Source organism: Macrosteles quadrilineatus, unplaced genomic scaffold (genome assembly GCF_028750875.1).
Source record: "Macrosteles quadrilineatus isolate MER2022 unplaced genomic scaffold, UCM_ALF_1.0 Scaffold_1__1_contigs__length_201487025, whole genome shotgun sequence".
NCBI lineage: Eukaryota > Metazoa > Arthropoda > Insecta > Hemiptera > Cicadellidae > Macrosteles > Macrosteles quadrilineatus.
Window position 1 is genome coordinate 124,826,618 of NW_026542594.1, and position 26,537 is coordinate 124,853,154.

The window sequence follows — 26,537 nt, forward strand, 5'->3', positions numbered from 1 at the left end:
ATGAGCTAAAAGTGTATTTTGCGCTCTATGTGAATATGGGTCCAAGGTGAAGAAGCCAGAACTCAAACACTATTGGTCCCACAGACAAATATTAGAGACACCTATCTTTACCAACACAATGTCATTTGAGAGATTCACAAACATATCTCGGTTTCTTCATTTTTACGATGAAAACATTGAAAGTGACATCCAGAATGATAAGTTGAAAAAACTGAGACCTGTTATAAGATATTTAGAGACCAAGTTTCTACACATGATTGAACCTGAAAGAAATATCGCCCTGGATGAAACCCTTCTAAAAATGAGAAGCAGGCTCGGTATAATCCAATTTAATCCCATGAAAAGGGCCCGATTCGGAGTTAAAATTTATAAAGTATGGGAGTCTTCCTCTGGGTACTGCTGCACATTCAAAATATATGTTGGGGATGACAAAGTTGACGACACATTGGCTAGTGAAGCTGTCACACTTGATTTGCTGCAGCCTTTTTGGGGAATGGGGTTTGTTGTCTACCTTGATAATTGGTATTCCTCCCCCCTCCTGTATACTAAGCTCATTGAAAAGGATACACATGCTGTGGGTACTGCTTTATCGAAAAGGAGATGTATGCCACAAGTATTCAAGCATGTTGAGCTGCAAAAGGGGGAAGCGATCAAACGATCTGGTTCGGGGCGTACTTGCTGTGAAATGGAGCGATCGCAAACATGTACATATGATATCAACTGTACACGAAGACATTGATATGGAAGTATCCAAAATTGTGAATGAAGGAGACCAACAAGTAGAAATTAAAAAAACCTAAATGTGTCATCGACTACAACCAAGGTATGTTGGGTGTAGATCGACAGGATCAGGTCTTGTCGACCTTTCCTATAATGAGGAGAACTGTGAAGGCCTATAAGATTTTTTTTTATCTTCTTGATATGACACTCTACAATGCATTCTGCATTTTCAAGAAAATCAAGAAGATAAAAAAGATGCATTTCACTGACTTTCGACTAAACCTAGTCGAACAGATTTTGACCTCAGTTACGATTCCAGCCGAGACGTCGCCTGGAAAAGCCCCAATTAATCCGTCCCCATTGCGCCTTCAGTCAAAGCAGTGGGCACATTTTCCTATGAAGGTCCCACCCACAGAAAGTAAACTTCATCCAACAAGAGCTTGTAAAGTATGTACAGCAAACAAGAAGAGGTCTGAGACTGCATGGATGTGCGAACGGTGTAAAGTTCCGCTGCATCTTGAGAAATGTTTTGTGGCATTTCACACCAAGCTGAACTACTAAAATCCTGTAGTTGAACATGTATATAGTGTAAATAGAACTTAGTGACTAATGAACTAATGAACCCAGTGTTTATACATTTTATTTCAATGTAATTTTCCATGACGACCAAATGTTGCTGAAATCGCATCAAAATGCAGAATTGTAAGTAATCACAAAACTTTTTATTGCATGTTTATTTTTATAGATATAAGGGTAATTTTTTGTTTCCACGTAAAAAATAAAATGAAGTTTCAGAAAATATATAGTTATGATGGTTTATACAGTTCAAAAGAATTTTTATTTCACTTTGCTTTTGAAATTAAAAATTTTTTTATTTTTATTATGATTTTTTTTATAATTTTTTTTTTCATATGCTCAATAACTATATACTTTTCTTAAAGAACAGAAAGTTTTCTACAAAATAAAAAAAAAATTATTAGTTTATCACTATTACTAACTGTTTTACAAAAGTTTTACCAATCGCCTGCAAAACAGCCGATTTTAACTGCCTCCTGAAGGGCTGTTAGGAATCAAGTATACTGCTTCCTTAATGGGTTTTAAAAAATATGAAAATATAGTAATAGCGGGAGATTACAATATAGATGTTACAGAAAATAGTAGTATTGCCTTGGATGTAAAAAACATGTTGATATTAAATGGGATGAGATATTTAGTAAATTTCCCGACAAGAATTACTGATACTTCAGAAAGAGTAATAGATAATGTTTTTACAAACATCGAAAAACAACTCATTCATGTAACGGGATTAAACACTCAGCTTTCATATCATGATGCTCAACTAGTAGAAATATCAGCTGTAAAACTTAGCAACAACACCACATATTTGGAATACTGTAGAAAATTTATTAATAACTACAATGTAAACAATTTTCTTTTGTCATTGGAAAATGAATTGTGGTATGATGTTTATATGGCCCCTATTGAGCGAAAATTTGAAATATTCCATAGTATTCTTATGTATAATTTTAATTTACACATTCCAAAGGTCCTTTCAAGAAAACACTATAACAAAAAACATTGGTTTCTGTCGACCTTAAAGAAACAAAAAAAGACTTGATTGAACTCAGTAATATAGCCAGAAATTCAAAAGATAAATATTTAACTGTTAAAGTAAAGCAAAAGAATCAAATTTTTAAAAAGGCTGTTTTAGAACGGAAAAAACGTTTTTAAAGGGTAAAATACATAAATCTTCTAATATAAGTAAAACAACTTGGGAAATTATTAACTCTGAGGTCGGTAACAAAAACTCTAAAACTGATATCCCTAAACTGGAAAGCAATGGGAGAACTATTTCAGACCCTGGACATATAGCAGAATCTCTGAATATATTCTCCAATAGCCTATCAGTATCAAATAACATTGCTCCACAGCAGAGTGTGTGTGGTCTGTGCACAATAGATTGTAATAATTAAAAAAAACCAACAATCCAACATTCTCTAAATTTAAACCAATTAGTGAAAAAGATCTAGAAAAAATAATTGACAGCCTAAAAAATAAATACAGTAGTGGATATGACGAAATACCTCCAATACTTACTAGGTGTACAATGCAGTTGTCTGCTTGCATTATTGAGCGGAGCTAGCATATTAATCCAATACTTTTCTAAAGTCAACGATACATCTGTTTCTCGTAAATGAGATTAAATACTTGCAGTATCCAATGTCAATAATCTATTTATTTGCAGTATTCAAAGTCAATTATAAGTCTGGTTCACGTAAATAAATTGTCTACTTACAGGAACCAAAGTCTACGTTTCATCTGGTTCTCATATATTAAATGTCTACTTGCAGTATCCAATGTCAATGATACATTTGGTTCACATAAATAAAATGCATATTTGCAGCATCCAAAGTCAATGGTACGCCTGGTTCACTTAAGTGGAATGTTTATTTACAGGTTCTAAAGTCAGTGGTACGTCTGTTTCACGTAAACGAATTGTGTACTTGCAGTATCTAAACTTAATAGTACATTTGGTTCACGTAAATTGTTTTCTTCCAGTATCAATGATACACCTGCTTCACATAAATAAGAAATCTACTTGCAGTATCCAAAGTCAATGGTCCATTTGGTTGACACAAATAAGATGCCTGTTTGCAGTATCCAAAGCCAATGGTAGGCTTACTTCAGGTTTAGTTAAATGGAATGTATATTTGCAGTACTTAAACTCAATAGCACTTTGGTTCACGTAAATGAATTGTCTACTTGCAGGTCCAATGGCTATTTGGATTTAAGTTAATGGTGCATCAGCCTTATTCCGACGACACTAATTATTGGTTACCGGTATTCATTTTGTAATAAATTATGCTCAATGATATTAATCCTATCGTTCTTTTATTTTTCTCTGTATGGTATTTGTAATGCACTATTTCGATGATTCGTTGACTAACATATGTTGCGACTCTTGTTTAGCTTTTTATTATCTCGCAAATAATGCCATGGCAACCAATTAACCCATAGACCCATGTTAAATTTCCAAAATTTTTAATTCACGTAGGGAAAAGCCCTGTGGTCCGATTTGTACCATTTCAGATTTATACCTTCCCATGGTTGGTTACTACGATTGTGCTAAATTTGGTGCAGATCGCTTCAGCCGTTCAGGAGGAGTATTTGTAAAACAAAAGCAGGAGTGTAGTATAAGAGCTTCGCTCGCTTCGCTTCGCTCCGCTCAATTAAAAGAGCTAAACAACAACTGATCAAACCAATTGCACATGTCATTAATGCCTCTTTTCTCCATGGAAGTTATCCTGAGAAGCTGAAAATCTCAAAATTAAAGCCTATTTATAAGAAAGGAAATAAAGTGGATCCTCTTAATTACCGGCCGGTGGCGATCCTTCCATCAATATCTAAAATATTCGAAAAAGTAGCATATAAACAGTTAGAGTAATTTCTAGAAACAAACGATATTTTAAAGCCTGAACAACATGGCTTTCGAACAGGAAAGTCTGTATTAACAGCAGCGACTGATTTGATTGAGTCAGTTATTGATTCAGTAGATAATCATGAAAAAGCAATTGGAATTTTTATAGATTTGAGTAAAGCGTTTGACTCTGTTTCCCACCCAATTTTATTAGACAAGCTGCATAGAATAGGTATTAAAGATAGAGCTTTTGATTGGATAAAATCATATTTCACCAATAGGAAACAGTTTGTCCAAATCGTAAACCTTTCTAATAACTTCAAACATTATTACAACTCTCAACTTTTAGAAATTAAAAATGGCATGCCACAGGGATCAATACTCTAAACTTTGTTTTTCAACTGTTATTTGGCAGACATACCAACACCGACTGGCACAAGTTTTAGTTCTATATGCTGATGATGCCACTTTAAAAATATCAGATAAAACTTTTAGTGAGACAGAACTATCAGTTAAGAATAATATGACCACTTTGTCTAGTTACTTCACTCAGAATAATTTAGCAATAAATAAAGAAAAAACCATTTTCATCAATTTTAAAACCCCACAGGCTGCAAAATATCCATCTGATAGTCTAAATATCGGATCAAATCAAGTAATTAGTAAAACAAACAAAACTAAATTTTTAGGTCTAACAATAGATCAAAATCTAAACTGGAACTCCCATGTACAAGAATTAATTGCTAAAATATCTTCAGGTGTCTTTGCCCTTAGCAGATTGCAGTATTTCTGTGAAACTGAAACCTTAAAACTAGTTTATTTTTCATATATACATTCAATAATATCTTATGGCATCTCCTTATATGGTTGTACAAGCTTAAATAATATGTATACAATTCTTAAAAAAAAAAGGCGGTGAGGAGTGTTGGTGAAATTAAAGTTAATGAAAGAATAAATTGTTATAAACTCTTTTATTGTCTTACAAACACAACACAACACTGAATTATATTTTTAGTAAACAACTGCATGTGTAAAATGTAAAAATATATGATGGTCCATCACTATAATCCAGACTAGATGAGTTGGGTTGCAATATTCAACATCCCCCATCACCCAACTTAGCTAGGTAAAAGTCCTAGGCACTTTTGAAATTTGTGATGTTTTGGTTCGCTTAGTCCTTTAGTAAAAATATCAGTAAAAAAATATGCTTCAGTCAATGACATGTATTCCGCTTCACTCGTAGACAGAGCTCCTCAACTCCTCCTGATGAGTCTTCTGATTTTTTTATTCCCAGGCACCGCCAAATTTAAAACAGTAGTTGGTGTATGATCTCCTGTCTTCACTGCATGCCCAATCTGCATCTGCTGCTCCAATTAATGGCTTTTCTGTTTTGAAAAATTCAAGACACAAGTTCTTTGAGCCTTGCAAATATCTGAGAAACCTCTTTGCAGCAATCCAGTGTTCTTTCCAAAACAAGAGTTATATTGGCTCAGGTAACTCACAGCATGTGTTATGTCAGGTCTTGTGGCTATTGACAAACACATCAATGAACCAATTACATTTTGGTATGGGTGGTTACAATCTTTTTCATGTCCTTTAACCAATTTTAGACCTGGTGTTAGTGGGGTTACAGCTGGTTTGCAGTCAGTCATATTGAATTTTTTTAGGACTTCATTTATGTATTTCGTTTGTGACATTGATATCCTTCCATTCTTTCTTGTGAACTCTACCCCCAGACCAATAGCTTAGCGCACCTAAATCTCTCATTTCAAAAGTTTTCATGAGCTTTGATGTAATTGCGGTACTTTTGGTTCTTCGTAGCAATTAAAATGTCATCTACACATACAGAGATTATTGATTTGCATCCACCTACTGTTGAAATGTATATACAAGAATCAGCTTGAGATGGTGTGAATTTCAGTTCCTTTAGTTTTTCATCAAGCTTCATATACCACTGTCTTCCTGATTGTTTTAAACCATAAACTGCCTTTTTTAGTAGACAAACCTTTTTGATTTGAGCATTTTTTAAGTCAGTAATCATTTTCTTTGTTTTGTTGAATAGTTTTTTATCTTCATTTTCACTCTCATCCACCATTATTTCTTGGAGGTATCTCTCAAAGTTGTTAGGAAGTTCCATGTAAACTTTTTCTTTTATTTCTCCATTTAGAAAAGCAGTTGAAACGTCCATTTGATCAATACTTAGATAATCTTCAACAGCAAGTCCAAGCATAAGTCTTATTGAAATTAGCTTTGCTACTGGAGCAAAAGTTTCATCGTAGTCAATGCCTGGTTTTTGTGCAAATCCTTTTGCTACCAATCGTGCGTTTCTTCTTTCTAGCTCTCCATTTGGTTTTAGTTTCTTCTTTAATACCATTTTACAACCAATTACATTAATTTCTTTGTTTCTATCCTCGAGCACCCAAGTTTCATTTTTTAAATGAGCTTTTATTTCCTCTTTTATTGCTTCATTCCATTCCTCTGAAGATTCTAAAGTTGAATCTTCATTGCAGGTAGCTGACATTTGATAATCTTGTGTCCACAGAGGAGGTTTTCTTTGTCTTTCTGTGAGACCTTTATTTCATCAATGTCTAAATGTTCATTTGAGCTTAGTGAGTCATGAGGTTGATTTTCAATATCATTTGAGCTTGGTGAATCATCAGGTTGATTTTCAATATCATCTTCGAAAATAATATCATTTTCCATTTCACTGTCATTTTCTTCTTCAAATATAGTGTCAAAATCAGACTGGTCATCATTATTTTCGCTCTGTTTTATCGGAATAATGCAAAAATCTTAATCTTTTTTATCAAGATTGTAATCATTTACATCTTCATTTCTTTCATAGTACATTTTTGAAAGAACTTTTACATCTCTTGCAATTTTAACCTGCTTTTGTTGCGGCATCCAAATTCTGTATGCTTTTGAATTGCTTGCATACCCACAAATATTCCTTGCTCCGCTTTCGGATAAAATTTTCCTTTTCTTGAAGCTTTGTTTAATACAAAATACTTTTGATCCAAATACTTTCAAGTGTCTTGCTGAAGGCTTTCTTCCAGTCCATTTTTCATATGGCGTTAAGTGTTCAGTAGCTTTTGAAGGGCATCGATATCTTATATAGTTAGATGTGTTAATAGCTTCAGCCCACATATATCCTGATAGATTTGATTCTATCAGTAAACATCTTGCCATATCCAATAATGTTCTATTTTTTCTTTCAGCCAAACCATTTTGTTGCGGCGTGTATGGAACTGTTAATCTTCGCCTTATACCACTTTCTTTCAAGAACTTGTCAAATTCACCATTACAATATTCTTTGCCGTTATCTGTTTGTAGAAACTTGATTTTATTTCCTGTTTGATTTTCCACCTCATACTTATATTCTTTGAAACGTTCAAAAATTTCGTCTTTACTTTTCAAAAAATATACATAGCAGTATCTTGAATGTTCATCAATGAATGTTCCAAAATACTTATTTCCTCCAGGTGTAGTTACTTTCATAGGACCTACAATGTCAGAATGTATGACTTCTAACAAGCCTACATTATTTGCAATCTTTCTTGATTGAAATGGTGTTTGTGTCAATTTTTCTTTAATACACGTTTAACATTCTCCAATTTTGTCTTTCATGTTGAAGGTTAATCCATTCAAAGATTCATTTTTTAAAGCTGTTTTTAAGTCAACCTCGTTTAGATGACCTAACTTCTTATGCCAATCTATGATCTCAGGTTCTTTTGTATAGTTTGATTTTTCATTTTCCACTATAGATTTTGTACTTTTGACATAATAAAGACCACCCTGACGTTCTGCTGCCACAATTATATTTCCTCTTTGGTTTTGGACGACAGCTTTCTCTTTTTCAAAAATCACTTAAGATCCTTAATCTGTTATTTTACTGACACTCATTAGATTTGTTGCCAAGTCTGGTACAAAAAGAGTGTTATTCAAATGTATGATTTCAGAATTTTTTAATTCCAGCGAAACCGTTCCTTTTCCAGAAACGTCAGATGTCTTTCCTTTAGAAGCAAGTTCCAAAATTCGGTTTGAATTTTTGATATCTCTGAACTGTGATTTCTCTCCACACATGTGCGATGTACATCCACTATCAATACACCAATCAGATGAAGTAGAACCTAAAATGTTCAAATTTGAAGAGAAACATTCAGCCTCTGCTTTAAAACTATTTCCCATTTGTTTGGATCTACAGTTTTTGGCTTTGTGTCCTATTTTTCCACATCCAAAACATTTAACTTTGAAACCTACTTTTGTAGTGTTGTTCTCATCTTGTTTCTTATGACTATAAGTGTTGTGAATACCTTTCTTGGAGTTGAACTGCTTTGTTTTGCAATACAATGTATCTTCATTATTCGTACAAGTGTCTTTTGACCTAGCTTCACCTTCCTCAATTACTTTAGGAGAAGGTAAAGTGTCTCTAGAGTAGACTCAATTGCTACCCGGAAATTTTCAAATGATGATGATAAGCTGTAAAGTAGCATAATGCTAAGTAAGTCTGAATTGATAATGATGTCCATTTCTTGAAGTTTGTCAACAATCTCCATAAATTTGTTGACATGATCCCTAGCATCTTCTCCATCTTTCATTTTATGAACTATTAACTGCTTTAATAATGTGGCTTTCCTTGCAGGACCAGAACTTTGGTAATTGTTCTGCAGGCAATCCCATACTTCTTTGGAAGTTTTGCAGTTTTTTACTACTTTCAATTCACTAGGTGAAATTATCAATATTAGTTCTGATTTGCTTTAAGATCTTTAACTATCCAGGCATTCTTACCAACTTCATCCTCAGGACATTTGTTCTCCCCAGATACATATTCCATTAGGTTTTGTTGGATTAATATAGCTTCAGCTTGAATTTTCCAAGTGTCATAATTATTTCGTTTCAAAGGTTCAATTCTATAGAAAAAAACTCATTTTACTTATTTTTAAACACAGAATACTGTAAAATGATTATTTTATTATTCCAAATGGCCCATAACCTTTGTTGGTGAAATTAAAGTAAATGAAAGAATAAATTGTTATAAACTCTTTTATTGTCTTACAAACACAACACAACACTGAATTATATTTTTAGTAAACAACTGCATAAAATGTAAAAACATATTATGGTCCATCACTAATCGAGACTAGATGAGTTGGGTTGCAATATTCAACAAGGCGTATATTGAAACTTCCACGAAAAACACATGTAAAAGAATATTTTATTTCACTTAAAATAATGACAGTCTATGGGATGTATATATATCAAACTATCATCCACTTCAAGGAAAGGGAACATACTCTAAAACCATTAGGAAGTACTCATGAATATAATACTAGAAATAGGAACAATACTGCAATACCAATACATAATTTGGAACTATTTGAAAAGAAACCTACTTATGCTAGAGCATTATTTTTTTCCAAATTACCATTAACCTTAAGACAAGAGCCGGATCCAAGAATATTAAAAAGGAAACCTAAAGATTTTATAACGACTAAAGCATTGTATAATATACAAGAATTTCTTGACCCAGAGTTTAATTCAAAACCTTCTGGGACTTGAAGGGCTTTTGGATGTTTAGAATATTTTACCGCTTTCTTATTTTATTTATGATTGTTATTTGTTTTGTTGAGAATCTATTGTAATAGTATAAATAGCCTTCTTTTTATGGTAAAAAAAATGGTAGAAATAAGTTAGAAAACAGTTTTAATTTATAATAAAGAATCACTTTTTGACACTGTTCAATGTACTGTAAATATGTACTAAAAGAATAAAGATTGTTTGAAATGAAATGAAATAACCCAGGCCCTACGGATTGGAATCGACATCGTCTCTTAATAACTCCCAGCAACTGCGTTTACTCCGGTTGATGGCTCGACGAAGAGATCTCCTAGCCACTCTGTAAGCATACGATTTACGACGTCTGTCTACAGGTTCTCTGGCGCTGGTGGCAAGTATTCTGGCTCTCAATGCTGACCGACGCAATTCCGCAATCTCGGCAGTCCACCAGTACACAGGTCGCTTATTGCACCGGGATATCCTACGAGGCATAGACTCATCGCAAGCCGAGACGATCAGTCCCATCATGGATGTAACTACTGCCTCTGCGTGAGCCACGCTAGTTGCGGGAGGAACCACCGGCGATCCTCGTAAGATGGCTTCATTGAACTTTGCCACGTCCAATTTTTTAAAATTCCATTGAACGGGCACTTGATGAAACGCGATTACGTGTCTCTGTTGACCATCCTGGACATCTATCAAAAATCATGTATTGGTGGTCACTGGGCGTGTAATCCTCCAGGACTCTCCAGGCTCTGATTCTTGGTAAAAGAGACTCAGATGCAAGGGTAATGTCTGGGATCGTTCCCCGCATCCCAGGGCGCCGGAAAGTTGGCGTGTTGCCCTCATTGACGACAACGAGTCCGGCTCTGGCAGCAAATTCCAGAATGTACTTGCCCCTGGAATTTGTGAGGGTCATTCCCCACTCGACAGCCCTAGCATTAAAATTCCCACCCACGATGACGTGTCCTGTGGTATTGCACACGCTCTCTTCCAGGCGGTCTAACTTCTCACGAAAGTCACGGATGGCCTCGTTGGGAGTGAGGTAGACACTTAAGTAAGTGACATCCCGGCACCGAACCCAAACGAAACCTCGGCCCATCGCGTGACCCCGTACTTGTACTTTAGCTGCATTACGCGCCCAGAATGCAGCAGTACCAAGACTACCAGAAAACCAAAAAGGTGGGTCGCTATCACGGTACTGGTACTGTTCGCTGACTAAGAGCGCGTCGACATCGTGTTCTAGGGCAAGCTGACTTAGAAGTGCGTCAGCCGTCCTGGATCGTTCAACTGAAGGATTCTTATCTTCGTGGGAGGGCTTTCGCTCGCTGTAGTGCAGATTTAAATACACTACTCTGTCCAGACCTAGCTATATGCTTCAAGTGTTTGTCAGCGAGCCCATTTTCTTTGCAAAGGAAACAGGACTCGACTTGGCAGTCCTTACGGATGTGACCGACCTCCCCGCACCGAAGGCAGTTCTTTTATAAATTTCTAAAAAAGTCGGGGGTGTATTGCCATAGACACCGTATGTTTCATACCATTGTAAATTTTGACGCTAGTTTTTTGTTTCTAGTTCTTGTCCGGTACTAAGAACTCTACTAAGGGAAATCTACACACATTGAATTATAGCTAATGGTAGGCCTAAAGGGTGATACATAGTTGAGATGAATTCAATTTTTAACTAAGTTAATGTGAAAGATTTAGCAATGAAATAATTAGTCTATACAATGTACGTTGACTTATGTTATGGTTTATTGATAAGTTAACCAAATGTATTTTCCACATTTTTAACATAGCCTCAGAGTTTAACTCAATAAAAACAAAAATAGACGATTAGTTTGGTAAATTTTATTTAATATATTGAGCCTTTAAAAACACTTCACAATCACATAGAGGCATTTGAGCTAAGCTTACATAAAACTATTTTTCTTCATATTGCAGCAAAAACAGCAGTTTTTAACCCTAGAAAGGTAGATCGTCATACAGCGCTAAACAAATATCTGTTGATGCTGACAGTTGATTGAACTGGACTGTACTAACAAGTACTATTAATTGACTGTGTTCTCAAGTTCATAGAAGTTAATTAAAAGTTGTTTATTGAAAGAAATCAGAAATCAGAAACGTTTTATTGTCCTTCAACATTTACAACAAATGCAATAGACAAAAGTCAAGAAAATTCAGCAATTACATAAACAGCCTATTTTTAGACAAAACAAAACAAGCCTAAAATCAAGTAAAAATAGGCTATACTAATACACATGCTTACAAATAAAAAAAGAATGTGGAAATGTGAGGACATTAAAAGTTAACTTCGTCAACCTTAAAATATTCTTCTATGTCATATAAAGGATTTAAAAGTAACCAATCCTGAGCTCTTTTTAAAAATGAATTAAGGTCCAATTCTTTGGCATCGATGCTAAGCAGCTTATTAAATAATCTTAATGAAATAACATGGTAACTATTTTTACATTTACTTAACCTAAGATAAGGCACGTCTAATAGGAACTGATTACGTGTGTTGTGTGAATGGATATTAAACCTATAAACATGGGAACTAGTATTTTTCTTAACCCTAAGTAAACACATAAATATGTACAGATTTATCACAGTCAAAATTCTACTTCTTATGAACAATGGCTTGCAATGCTCTTCAATTGGAGCTTTGTTTATTATCCTAACTACCTTCTTCTGGAGTATTAACACTTCACTTAAGTGACTACTGTTTCCCCAAAGAATCAAGCCGTAGCTAATTATGGATTGGAAAAATGCAAAGTAGGCTACCCTTATGTAGGTTTCAGGTACAAAACCCATAAGATTTCTAAGCAAACAGATTACTCTGGACAATCTTGCACAAACCAAATCTATCTGAGGAGACCAGCTTAAACATTTATCAATTTTTATTCCTAAAACTGTAATTACATTTTCATTGTTTACATCCTGTGACTCTACTGGAATGTTTTTAAGACTACACAATAGATTTTGAGTTTTATTCTTATTAAGACAAAGGCTATTAGCATTAAACCACATATAAGCTGAATCAGTTGTGAGCTCAGTTACTGACATGAGATCATAAAAGTTGGGATGAACACTAAAAAAATTGGTGTCGTCCGCAGACATGATGGTAGAGGATCTTTTAATATTGGCTGGTAGGTCATTGATAACTGTGATAAAAAGAAGGGGGCCTATAATCGAGCCTTGTGGCACACCTGAGCTAACTTTCAAGCAGCTTGACACCTTGCCTCCTGCATCAACGAATTGAGTTCTCTCTTTCAGGTATGAATCAAAAAACTTAAGCTGTATACCGCGGATGCCATAGTACTCCAGCTTAGTGATGAGTATGTTGTGATCAATACAGTCAAATGCTTTACTCAGATCACAAGCTGTGATCTGAGCAAAGCTCGACTCCTCAAAAGCTCTCAAAATCTTAGAAACAAGGTGGTCCAGGGCATCCACGGTAGACAAACTTTTACGAAAACCAAATTGAAAATTTGAAAAAATTTTGTTTGTGTCAAAAAATGAACATTACCTGAGGTTTGATGACAGCTTCAATGATCTTGCCAATTATAGGGACCAGAGAAATAGGACGATAATTTTTTATCTGTGATTTTCCCCCTTTTTTGAAAATTGGGATGACTCGAGAAATTTTTTGGGTGGTTGGGAAAACACCTTCTTTCAGACATAGGTTGATACAAAAGACAAGGGGCATTACTATTTCAAAGATAATGTGTTTAACAATATTGCTTGTGAGACCATACATCTTTGCTTTCTGAGGTTTCATTTTTGACACTGCACTGAGCACATCATCACATGACACTTCATTCCACTCAAGTTGGGTGCTGGGCCTCTTCACTTGCTGCAGGAAGTGATCCGCAGGCAGGGGACTCACAGGAATGCTGGCTCGAACATCGTTTACGGAGTCGATGAAGAATCTATTGAAGTCCTCGGCAGAATGGTTGATGCTGACCTCCTTCTTCTCTCCAGAAACTCGCCTTACTATCGTCCACGCTGCTTGGCATTTGTTTGCTGATCGCTCAATGAAGTCAGCGTTTGCGGCTAATTTTGCTCTGTTCGCAACGTTTTTATAGAGGTTTCTAAGTTCTTTGTAGGCACTGTACGAGACATCAGTTCTAAGGTTCATGTAGACAGTACGGTAAGCCATAACTGTTTCCTTAAGTTTCTTTAGGTTATCACTATACCAGGCCACTCCACTTTTAGGCCTATTGTCCTTACGTCCGGAAATCTTCTTTGCGGTTGGGTAACTAACAGGACAAGTTAAGTTGAAAATATCAATCAGCTTGTTAAAGAATAAATTGAAAGTCCCTTCAGCTGACTGATCGGCCGCACGGTTACTGTTCAGGATGTTAGGCCAGTTCACATTCCCCAGTTCAGTTTTAAAGTTGTTTAAGCACCTTGGAGAAAGACTGCGGTGCATAATTTCTTCAATATATGGTTTAGCAGCTTCTGATGCCGTTATTAGCCTCAACTCCAGGCCTTCGTGATCAGCTATGTCAGGGTGAACGATGTGTGTGGAGCAGGAGTTGATCGGGACATTTGTAAATATATTGTCCAGACAAGCTTTTTTGCGAGTAGGCTTGTCATTTAAGTAAACACAATCAAATTGCCTGAGTAGGTTAAGTAATCTTCTAACACTAGGTTGATCTCGGGTAACATCAAATTTTGAGTTTACATCGCTACCAATAACAATATTCATCTTCAATTTACTCAGGTAGATCAGTAGTAGCTCCAGATTATTCAGAAATATAAGTTCATCCCCTGCAGTAGAATGATATACAGGGTGAATTTTAAATGAGTTCCCCCCCTACTTTTTTCTACATTTCTTAAGATATCATCTCCGGACCACGTCAGATCATTGTTGAGTAGTAAGTACTTCATTTTGACTGGGTATACATTTTTGGCCGCCATCTTGGATCCGCCATATTGGATACAAAGTTTTTTTTTCAAATGTAAAGGTAGGGTTGTGACCCATTATTTCAAACTAGAATTTTACGCTGATTACAATGCCGCAATTAGTTTTTAAAAATCTTGATCCGTTCTAAAGTTATGAGGACTTTTTATAACTTTATTTTTAGCGCATTTTAACATTGTGCATTTACAAACTAAGACCATAATCTCAAAATAGTGCTAGATAAAGATAAGTATACACCACCATTCATTGTCGACATATTTTCACTTGGTTATGACGGATGTAGTTTTTTCAGCCGCCATCTTGGATCCACTATTTTGAAATTAGATCAATTAATTTAAATATGAAGGTGGTGTTGTGACCCATCATTTTGAACTACTTTTTTATGCTGAACTCAATGCCGCAATCCGTTTTTCATTTGCATCTTTGGTTTTTGAAATATTGAAATTTTAAATAAGAGTATTTTAATATTTCATCCAGACAGCTTGATAACCAAAAACGGATTGCGGCATTGAGTCCAGCATAAAAAAGTAGTTCAAAATGATGGGTCACAACACCACCTTCATATTTAAATTAATTGATCTAATTTCAAAATAGTGGATCCAAGATGGCGGCTGAAAAAACTACATCCGTCATAACCAAGTGAAAATATGTCGACAATGAATGGTGGTGTATACTTATCTTTATCTAGCACTATTTTGAGATTATGGTCTTAGTTTGTAAATGCACAATGTTAAAATGCGCTAAAAATAAAGTTATAAAAAGTCCTCATAACTTTAGAACGAATCAAGATTTTTAAAAACTAATTGCGGCATTGTAATCAGCGTAAAATTCTAGTTTGAAATAATGGGTCACAACCCTACCTTAACATTTGAAAAAAAAACTTTGTATCCAATATGGCGGATCCAAGATGGCGGCCAAAAATGTATATCCAGTCAAAATGAAGTACTTACTACTCAACAATGATCTGACGTGGTCCGGAGATGATATCTTAAGAAATGTAGAAAAAAGTAGGGGGGGAACTCATTTAAAATTCACCCTGTATACAAACCTAAATCTAAAACTATTCCCACACATTCAAAGCTTATTTCATGACAATAACATTCAATGTCCAACACTTGGAAGGTAGGCCTAGTAGGCTTGCTATTATTGGCGAAGATTGTGACGCCACCTCTTATATGGGTTTTACGACAAAATATCGATGAAAGCTCATAACCCTCAACGATAACATAACCTGCCTCGTTTGGGTTCAACCAATGCTCGCTAAGGCAGAGAAAGTCATACTGATTACTCACAGCATGTAGGCCTAAGATGTTTTCCTTGGAATAACCCCTGCACATTAAGAAACAAGACATTAAGGTTATCATTTACTGGGTTTAGGCTATGTTTGCCCCAGTCTCGGCCGTGCGTTGAGAGTTTAAATTGCGCCTTGGTAGTTTGAATTCACTGATGAAAGTGTTTTCCGGCCAAAAATCCTCACAAAAAATGCTATCCCATAGCGATTCTGGAACACCAATTTTGAAGGAGTTATAGGTAGGATACTTGGTAGCCAGCTTTCAACAACATAATCGCCACTTTTGAAGGATGTAAGATGGTTTACGACATCGGCCTTTTCGACCGAAGGTTGAAGTCTCAAAACAAAAATAAATTTAGTCCTTTTCACTGCCTTCAGGTTAGAACTGTCATTACTATTTGTCAACTTACCAGTGCCGGTTAATACTTTCCGGGTGGGCCTGCCATTTCCTTTAGGTTTACTAACAGTTTCTTGATTCATTCGTTCTGGCCTTCCATTTTCTTGGTTAGGATTAGACCTATTTTGCACATTAGTTCTCTTCTTGTGCCTAACTGTCCTCCATGGGTTTATAAAGGAGTAAAAAGCACTTACTTTGGGGAAAGAGTCACTGGATATTACATTATTTCCATTCACAGACGTCTTCTCAATACTCCAAACACAGGGTAATGGTTCACGGTCAAAATCTGCTTTCTTGGGGTTATCAACCGTTTTGGTAGAGGAACCATCTTCCCGATCCTGATTCGTCTGCATAAGATCACCAGTAACAATTTAACCCTCCTGGGCCCTGTTTCATAAAACTAATAGTCTAGTATTTACTAGTCCATGGACTAGTAATACTAGTGTATTTTACAAGTATACGTTTCAAAAACCTACTAGTGTAAAATACTAGTTACTAGTGTAGGGACTAGTATTACTAGTGGTTTTTACTAGTGTAGACAGCAATGTGTTTCATAAAGTTTTACTCTTGTAAATTACACTGGTAAATACTTGCCATTTTCTAACAACCTCTCTACACCCGTATTATTTGAAGTAGACTAGTATTTTTGGAAAGAGAGTTATTTCATTACTCACATCATTTAAAAAAATGAATTATTAAGTTCTTTTTGCAAGTGCGAATTGGCTCACGTTTGCAATTTAAGATAAAAGTAGATCTATGAGTGCTAAAATGATAATTATTATTAGATATAAATTACAATCAATAAATATGGCGTAGTACAAAAAGAGTGAAATTGAATTTTATAATTCAAAAATTCAAATTCAAATTCAAATATATTTTTATTTGTGATCATACAAAATCTTGGCCTCGCCAAGTTTGCAAAACTTGCCGGCGAGGTCCAATTGATTCACAAAAATTTAACAAACAAAATTTAAATTTTTTTTCTTTTTCTTTTTTACAAATAATGTATGTACAATCGCCCTATTAGAATTAATTATAATTATAAGTTATCAATTTCTGTGAAATTTTAGTCTAATTTTACTTGAGTTAAATTTCATGGTTATATCAACTATTTAGCTATCACAGAGAAAAGATTTTTAAGCTTTGAGAGAAACCAAATTAAAACAGCATACCATATTGCATACAAAGATGTACAAAACTGTATCCAACATTGCAACATTAATCAGATTATTTTACACCCAAGGCTCTCGGTTTTATTTAAAGACATTTTAATAGGAAATAATAGTAAAACAATTTTAAAGAGGGGTTGCATTGTATTTTTTTTAGGTGCTTATTATTTGTTTCCCTAAATAGCTAAAACCCTGTGATGTACTAACAATTTTGTAGGCCTATATTTGATTTTTGGGCGTTGGACTGAACTGCTTATCATAAAAACATTACTTTTAATCCATTTTGGTATTCTGAATTTGTTATTCAAAGTAATAAAAAAATAGATGTTGATTAGAGCTGTTATTTAAATGTAAAACATGTAAAAGTTTAATTAATGGAACTAAAGTATAGTGAGTGTGAGTGGTGCGGATTTGAACCAGAGACCCACCACATGAGAAGCGAAAACTCTACCTCTGAGCTACTCCCATCGTAGAATGTCGATGGGTACGCCCTGCAATAGCGCATATGCCATGTTTTACTATACTTGAAAACCTACTCCATTGCTTGTAACGGCGTTGCAATTATTTGTTACATCAATAAACGTTTAGGCTTATTATTCATGGTTTGTAGACTCAAAATTAGAATATCACAGAATGGTTTCTAACCCACATATTCTTATGCATTCGAATATTTGAAAACATAGGTTAGGGTACTTTAAAACATTCCTAACAAAATGTCCTTAGAAGACGATTTAATTACATTCAAAATTTGAGCCTTCTTTTCTTTACTCATAGCAAGCTTAATTTTATATGTCAGAATAAAACCAAAACTATACAAATCACAGCGAATGCGGCAGAAACAGATCAACTTCCACCCAACAGTTGAGCGCCGCAACTTGGCCTACAATCACCGTGTTGATTGCAGCGACGCGACGCCGCGCCGGTGCGTCGGCGGGCTCATTGATGAACATAAATAATAGCGGTTTGATAAATAATGTGTGATTGTTTTACTTATGTTTCTATATATTTATTAATTAAAAGAAAACACTGCGTTTCTACAACTATTTACTTTTTGTATCAAATGAAAACAAAATTAAACCATTTATAAAGGGTTTGAAAACCCGTGATTGAGGTTAGAAATTTGTTTTGAAAGTCTACCTTGTAAAGTTGGTCATGTGACTAGTAGTTTTGGTCACAAGACTAGTAAAATACACTAGTATTTACTAGCGGTATAAAAACAAAAACGTTTATGAAACACAAATTAGTAGGACAGGTAAATACGGGACTAGTATTTACTAGACTAGTAATTACTAGACTAGTATCTTTATGAAACAGGGCCCAGGTGTTAGTCATTTTTTGTGTGGTGTCTGTTGATTTTCAGGCATTTTGCAGGAATGTTTTGTATACTGTAACAAATCTACTTTGCAAAATAACTATAGCCTACCTACCTATTTTTATGCAGCTAAATAAATGCACATTAAAATTCAGCATAAATAATTTATAATTTTATTTAAATAACTTAAATAATATTTAATTTTATTAGTATTATCCTATAAATAAAATTAATTTAATAAGTCATTAAAATTAATTTAATCATATTAATGTTATTAAAGTAAAAGGCTATTTATAAATAAATAAATAATTTATTAATTTTATAATTTTTTTTTAATTTTTAATTTTTTACCCTTATTTTGTCCTTATAAAAAAAAAACAGCTGAAATAAAAATTGTGTCTCCCCTAACAAAAATAAAATAAAAGTTGTCTTAGGCTTATTGGTTAGTTGAATTGGCCTTACAATGAGACCTGAAACCTCAGTTTCCCAAATCTGTAACACCTGTTTTTTTTAACCCAATTTCAGCAATTAAATCTAAATATTCCTTAACTTTAAAAGTGCATTTAATGTTCAAGGTATTGTGAACACAAGAATCTGCTGATTTCTATAGTTATCAGCAGGGTCGTAAATAGCACCGGCATAGGTTATTGTGAACAGGAAATACAGACTGCCAAGTTATCGGATGCCGACTTCATGGGACCCTACTTCAATTTTGATTTTTTCCTCATTGGGGAACTTTCTAAGAAGAATGACAAATAATTATAGTTTCATGCGTGCCCAGGACATTTATTATTTAGCAGACTCATGGTAAAAAATATTCTTTCTCATTCTGTTAGGTAAATTTGGTTTAAACACAGCATCAATAATTAATAATACATTTTTATTGTAGAGAAAGAAATCATGGCAGAATCAGTAACTGGAGGATCAACCTCACGTCAACATAGACCTTGGGAGACTAGCAAGAGTTTTGCATCTGCATCGGGGGAAGCAAGTCCAACCTCACTAGTTGAAATCTTAGACACAGCATATAGTTCTGAAGTCGACCAACCATCAAATGACTGTATAGGTTAGTAATGTAGGTTAGTAATGGCCCTAGCTAGAGCTTTATACAATACGAGCAGGCCCAGACTCGCTATAGATCCGCGATCGTGTAGGACCCCAGCTCAAGGCCCCTACTCACTTGCAAAACAAATGTTGTTGCTTCTGTAGATATTTTCTTTGTAACGTTTTATTTACATTTTCAAAATTAGAACATCCGTGTCCATGAACTGTTTGTATCTTGGCGTTTATACAACAGTTGACTGTAAATCCTTATAAGACTTCCCATTGAAATGGGCCCGCTGTGGTGGTCGGAGCTGAGCCAGGTCCGTTGGTTCAGTTAGTTGGTCTGAGCCCCCGAAAGACAGTGTGCTCGTCAAGTGTTTTATTCCTTCGCTGCGAGAGAGCGCTGGCAGCCAATGCCCATTTTCAACACTTTCCCTTATTTGCATAGTCATGCCGAGAGTCCAAGATTTTCTCGCAGGACTTGAAGTTGTAATATTACATGTCATTCATTCATCATTAACATTAATTTCTCTATTATTTTGTGTGTTTTCTCCTATAATGTTTGTTAATGCCCCTAATAATGTGTTATCAGTTATTTAATATGTTTCTCTTATTTTATCCAATTTTGTTCAACCTATCTATCTAAATATACAGGGTGGAACGCAGTTAGTGTTAAAAAATGTTATGTGTTAAACTACTAAGTATTGGTGACAAAATGGCACCAATTTAAGTTTCCATACCCTCACAGGTAGGGAATAACAGACAATTTAAGATTTTTTCAAAATATTTGTACTTACTTACATAAAATGGCCATAAGTGCATTAAACATTGTTTTTATTCCAAATTCATTGTCATTTTCAGAATCCTCGTTAAATTTCCAATAGTAATAGTACAAATTCATTGAGATTAATCATCTGCATAAGCCCTTATTTGGCCATGGAAGTTTGAATTTGTGATTTTTTATAAAAAAGTAATAACTTTTTCCAAAGTTTTTCTATACTAAACTGGACTGTAGAGAGTGTCAAATATTAATAAAAACTTCTGCAGTTAATAACCTTTAAAATGATGTATAAACATCTACTGTTCCTTTGATTTGTCGTTCTCAAATTTAAGAGTTTCTCATGAAAAACACGGAACGGCTAATGTTTAATTAGTTTTCAATCAATGGAAAAATCTTCGATTGTGTAATACAATACAAAATAATACAAGTGCAGAAGGGCACGGTGCCCATTTGAGCCGTGTCCATATTTTGTTAAATTAATAGTAGTTTACAGCAACTGGATAAAACATTTTACAATATTTATGTAGAAATATGTGTAGGATTTAGAACTGAAAATCATTAAGCTGGAATACTGCAATATACTGCACACTTTTCAGAGAGGTTACTTCGATGTATTCATTCAGCTTAGTGAAAATATAATATAGATATGTATAAAAATAAGAACTTGAATTCTTAGAGAGCCTTTGAATGTTATTAGACTAACAAAAAGGGTTGTGCATGTTTACTAGTGCTACTCAGCAACAAAAACCAGTTAATTTATCTCCAAAATATATATTCTTAAAGTGCACTGAGCAGCAGTCCAAAAAAATCTATTTAACTTACCCATATAGTTACACAATGCTCAAACTCGCATTGTGACATTTATAATTCGGCTTAGATTTCTCCAAAAGGAAATGCATCTGCATATTAATTTTATTGTGCTCTTACCCTGTCTAATAACATCCAAACACAGAAACCTTGCCTAAAATGGTTCCTATCTTGACAAATTATTTACAGTGGCCTATATCACTGACCTTGGCCCACTGTGTTGGTAACATTATTGAAAATAATACGACATTTTGACTGTAAAAAAAGGCCCATTGAGTAAATACTATTTAAGCAGCTACTGTCATGACAGAAAAGGTCAGATTCCTTTTAAACTAGATCACATCATCCTTTATGAGATACGTTGATTAACAATGTTTTTTTTCCAAGATGGCGCCGACTGGCAAACAGGCTAAATGTGGGTCTTGTAATAAAATTGTTTCTAAAAATTCTAAATCGATCGGCTGCACAGTGGAATTTGTCATTCGTGGTTTCATGTTAACTGTGTGGATATTAATGACGAAGAGTTTCAACACTTCTGTGATCTCAATGGTAAAGCTGTGTGGTTATGTGACGTTCAGGTGTGGTCAGGTGACGGCTGTCGACCTCTTCTCAACACAATGAACACTCGTGAATCTACTGTTGATATAAATTCTTCTCTTTCTGAACATGTCAAGAAATTAAGTGATCAAATCCTCGAACTTTCAAGAAATCATGAACAAATGAATCAAGAAATCAAGTCTCTCAATGAAGATAATTTTAACCTCAAAACTGCCCTGAGCAATCAGGCTGAGGCAATTAGTGATTTATTGGTTGGTGACGCTAAGCAAACCTATGCAAGTAAGTTAAAAAATCCTAGGATTCCAAACTATATTTCCAACTTGAACACTAATGGACAATTAAATCCTCAAATTCCACAAGTCACTTCTAGGCCTAGCCTCGTAAATAACCATATAGGCCTAGCTGATGAAAACCTACCGCTCGCTTCACTTCAAGTTAATTGCACCCAGTCCAACGAAGATGAATTCAAGTTAGTGAGCAAACGTAGAAATAAAAACATTGATAGGCCTAACAGTGGAAAATTCGATAAGATCAATCCTAAGACTAGGCCTATGGTGTCAGTTCCTGATCGATCTGGGCGAAAATCTGTTAAAGCTCAAACAAACAAGTTCATTACAGGTCAGTCGTCCGAAACTGGTACATTATCTTCAGTAGAAAGGAAAGTTTTTTTATTTGTATCAAGGCTGAATCCCGCTACTAAGGTTGAAGATATGGAAAGTTACATTCATAGTAAAATACAAAGTGAACCTGATGTTGTCAAGTTGAACTCTAAATATCCAGAGGAATATTCTTCATTCAAAGTGGCTATCCCATCTAATGTGTTGGATGATGTCTTTAACTCCAACTTCTTGCCTAAAAACATATTTGTATCTACGTTCAATAACAAGCGTAAGCCCAAGCCTAATGTGGATTTAAACTCCCAAAGCTCTGTGGAAAACCTCGGAACCTAACAGTGCCTAAGCCTGTCTCTGCTTCTAGTATATTCAAGGCTATTAAACTGCTTTTTTTTTAACGTTCAAGGTTTGGAAGGTAAATTAAATATGCTCAACATACATTGTAACATAAATAATTACGATGTTTTTTGTCTTAACGAAACCTGGCTAAAGGATATTCAAGTCAATTTTCTGATTATGTAAGGTTATATTTTAGCCTCATCTTACTGTAGAAAAAGTAGTTTGAGAGGTGGGGTTTGCATATTTGTCACCAAAGACATTGTGTATAAGAATATTGATATTCAATGGCTGTGCTCCGATATACATTTTGAGTGCTGTGTGATCAAGTTAAGTCGCCCAAATATCATAGTAGGCAGTCTTTATCGCTCTCCTACTGGAGATGTAAATATAATTTTTGGAAAGACTTGAAAATTTATTAATTTATTTATCTAGTCACAAGTGTACAATTATTCTTGGTGGGGATGTAAATGCCAAATTTGATGTAAATGCAAACCTTCCATCCGTCAAAGAACTAAAGAACCTACTTAAGCAATTTAATTGTTGTTACACGAACAATCAGCCTACACGGGGTAAGGCATGTCTTGATAATGCGTTCACTAACTGCATGGACTTTGACTGTTGCGTTGTTCACCCGATCTTACAGTACATAGAACAACTAAATCTGAACCATCTTTGAAAGCCTACAAAGTTCTACGAAACCTTTATAAAAATGCAGTGAATGAAGCAAAGATGTCTGCTAACATGAACTTTATTGATCCATCCAGTTATAAGTGTCAGGATGCCTGGTCTCTGATTCGTAAGTCTACAACCTTGACTGCGGAAAGGGTGCACTCTATGATCTCGGCAGAGCAGCATAACAACTTCTTCTTGGAGTCGGTGCAGTCAGCGAAGGCATCCATCATCCCACCTCCTGTCTCTTATAGCGACCTACTACATAACACGGACTACCATCAGCAAGCCTTGTTGAACCAGTGGTTGCCTGTCTCTCAAGATGAAGTGTTAAGTGTGGTGTCAAAGCTAAAAATGTCAAAAAGCAAAGATGTTTATGGTGTGTCAAACGCGGTGTTAAAGTCTGTGATAAGTGCAATCCTAGTACCACTCACTCACTGTGTAAATGTTTGCCTAAAGCATTCGATCTTGTAGATCACTCAGTGTTATTAGATAAATTAAATTTTTACGTCATTAAAGATTCGTGTTTAAAGTTTTTTGAATCATACTTGCATGGAAGATCTCAGTTTGTTGAGTTGAAGGGTGATCGTTCAAGATGTCTGGATGTAATAATGGGAGTACCACAGGGTTCTATCTTAAGGCCTTTATTATTCCTTTTATCAATTAATGACCTACCTGCCAATGTGTCCCTTTCTTCAACTACAATGTTTGCAGACGACACAACCTTTCTTAGTACAAGCAATGATACAAATGTCTTGTCTAATATTGCCAAAAATACTATTTTAGAAGCCAAGCAATGGTTTAGTGCTAATGGTTTGATTATTAATGAGAATCAAACTCAACACTTACTCTGTCAGACTAGAAATAGAGTCGAGAATTACAATGAACCAAATTACATAAAAATGTTAGGTTTAGTGATTGACAACTGTTTGACCTGGTCTAAACATACCGGTATTGATTTCATTAGTGGTAAGTTGTCTAGGTTTATTTATCTTCTTAAATGTCTTAGCTCTTGTCTGCCTCAGAATTATTTAAAGTCTGTGTATTATGCTTTTTTCACTCAATTTTAAGTTATGGTGTTTTGTTATGGGGAAATAGTACCCATGTAAATAATATATTGTTAGAAAAGAAGACTGTGAGAATCATAACTAGATCTCGCCAAAGAGCACATTGTAAACCTTTATTTGTGGGCACTGGCATATTAATTGTCATTAATGTTTTTATCCTGCATTGTCTGATTAATGTTAAGAAAAAGGAAAAAGAGTATGATTTGCGCCAAGACAATGAACAATGATGAATGGTTAAATAACACAAGGAATAGGGGTCTAGTTGATGTACCTCACTGTAGGCTACGGAAAACTGCAAACAGTCATTTTGTTTTAGGTATTAAATTATTTAATAAGCTTCATCCTCAAGTCAAGTCCTTGCTGTTGTGTCTTTAAAAGAAAATTAACTAGGTGGCTTTCATCTCACCCGTTTTACAAAGATTGAGGAATTTTTCAAATGTGATCTTATTTTTTGCTAATGTTAAATGTTTTTAAGTTAGGCTATGATTACTGTAATTAATTTTCATATATTTCATGTTCACTTATTTTGATATGTTTTTTACCATATTCCATCTGTGATAATGTTAGAAATTTTGTACCTCTATGCTCATTGTTGTACACCTGTGATAACCATTAGCTTTTTTTTTTTTTTTTTAAGAAAGACCCACTGTCATTCATAATTGAGGTTTGTTAAGTTTGCCTATTTTTAAATTATTTTAAACCTTTAAATGTTAAACTAAGGGCAGCCTATATTTTGGAATTTTCATGTCTAACTTTATTAATTATATAAGTATTGCATCTTATATCTTTTTACAATAACAATGATGATGTCAATTACAATAATGTATTGTTTAAAGACTGAATAAATGACTATTAAATGCATCTAAACGTCAATATTTACGTGACAGCCAATTTACATTATTTTTGCTTTTTGGAAATGCATCATTGCTATGTCATTTGCATTATTCGTTGCCAATGAAGCCGCACGACCATATAAATGAGGGGGCCCCTAACAATTCAAGAATAAAAGCCAACTTCACTTCAAGTGTATTCCACTACACCTAACATTCTGTAGAGAGATTATATTGACAACTTTATGTAATTGATAAGGCTGAGACAACTTACTGATATCCCCCATGTCTAGGAATTCCAGCTTTAACAGTAACCCTACAACCAATTTCTCAAAACTGTGCTAGAGGGTTATTCATTGGCACAGAAGTACGATATGAACTGATGCGACGTGATGAAGGAAAAATCAAACTTACACTGTAACGTATATACCTGCTATTGTGTGTGCAGGTGACATGGAGCTTGATCCTCTTGTTTGCTGACAGTGATGGAGGGGAAGATGTATATGTGGTAGAGCCTTCCTCATCATGGGTCCAGTCTTTAACAGAGGTGTTATTGTGTGTGCAGGTGACATGGAGCTTGATCCTCTTGTTTGCTGACAGTGATGGAGGGGAAGATGTATATGTGGTAGAGCCTTCCTCATCATGGTTCCAGTATTTAACAGAGGTGTTATTGTGTGTGCAGGTGACATGGAGCTTGATCCTCTGTTTGCTGACAGTGATGAAGGGGAAGATGTAGATGTGGTAGAGCCTTCCTCATCATGGTTCCAGTCTTTAACAGAGGTATTATTGTGTGTGCAGGTGACATGGAGCTTGATCCTCTGTTTGCTGACAGTGATGAAGGGGAAGATGTAGATGTGGTAGAGCCTTCCTCATCATGGTTCCAGTCTTTAACAGAGGTGTTATTGTGTGTGCAGGTGACATGGAGCTTGATCCTCTGTTTGCTGACAGTGATGAAGGGGAAGATGTAGATGTGGTAGAGCCTTCCTCATCATGGTTCCAGTCTTTAACAGAGGTATTATTGTGTGTGCAGGTGACATG

At 35.0% G+C, this 26,537-nt stretch overlaps 1 protein-coding gene across 1 annotated transcript in view; it reads left to right on the top strand.

Annotated features, from left to right (window-relative positions):
• The window catches only part of LOC128984369 (E3 ubiquitin-protein ligase Arkadia-like), a 180,996-nt gene that overhangs the window by 25,103 nt on the left and 129,356 nt on the right, over window positions 1-26,537 (top strand). The window contains exon 2 of the mRNA XM_054403687.1: window positions 19,680-19,856. Coding sequence (XP_054259662.1) covers window positions 19,691-19,856 — 166 coding nt within the window. The 5' untranslated portion in view covers window positions 19,680-19,690. The remainder of the gene's footprint in view (window positions 1-19,679; window positions 19,857-26,537) is intronic.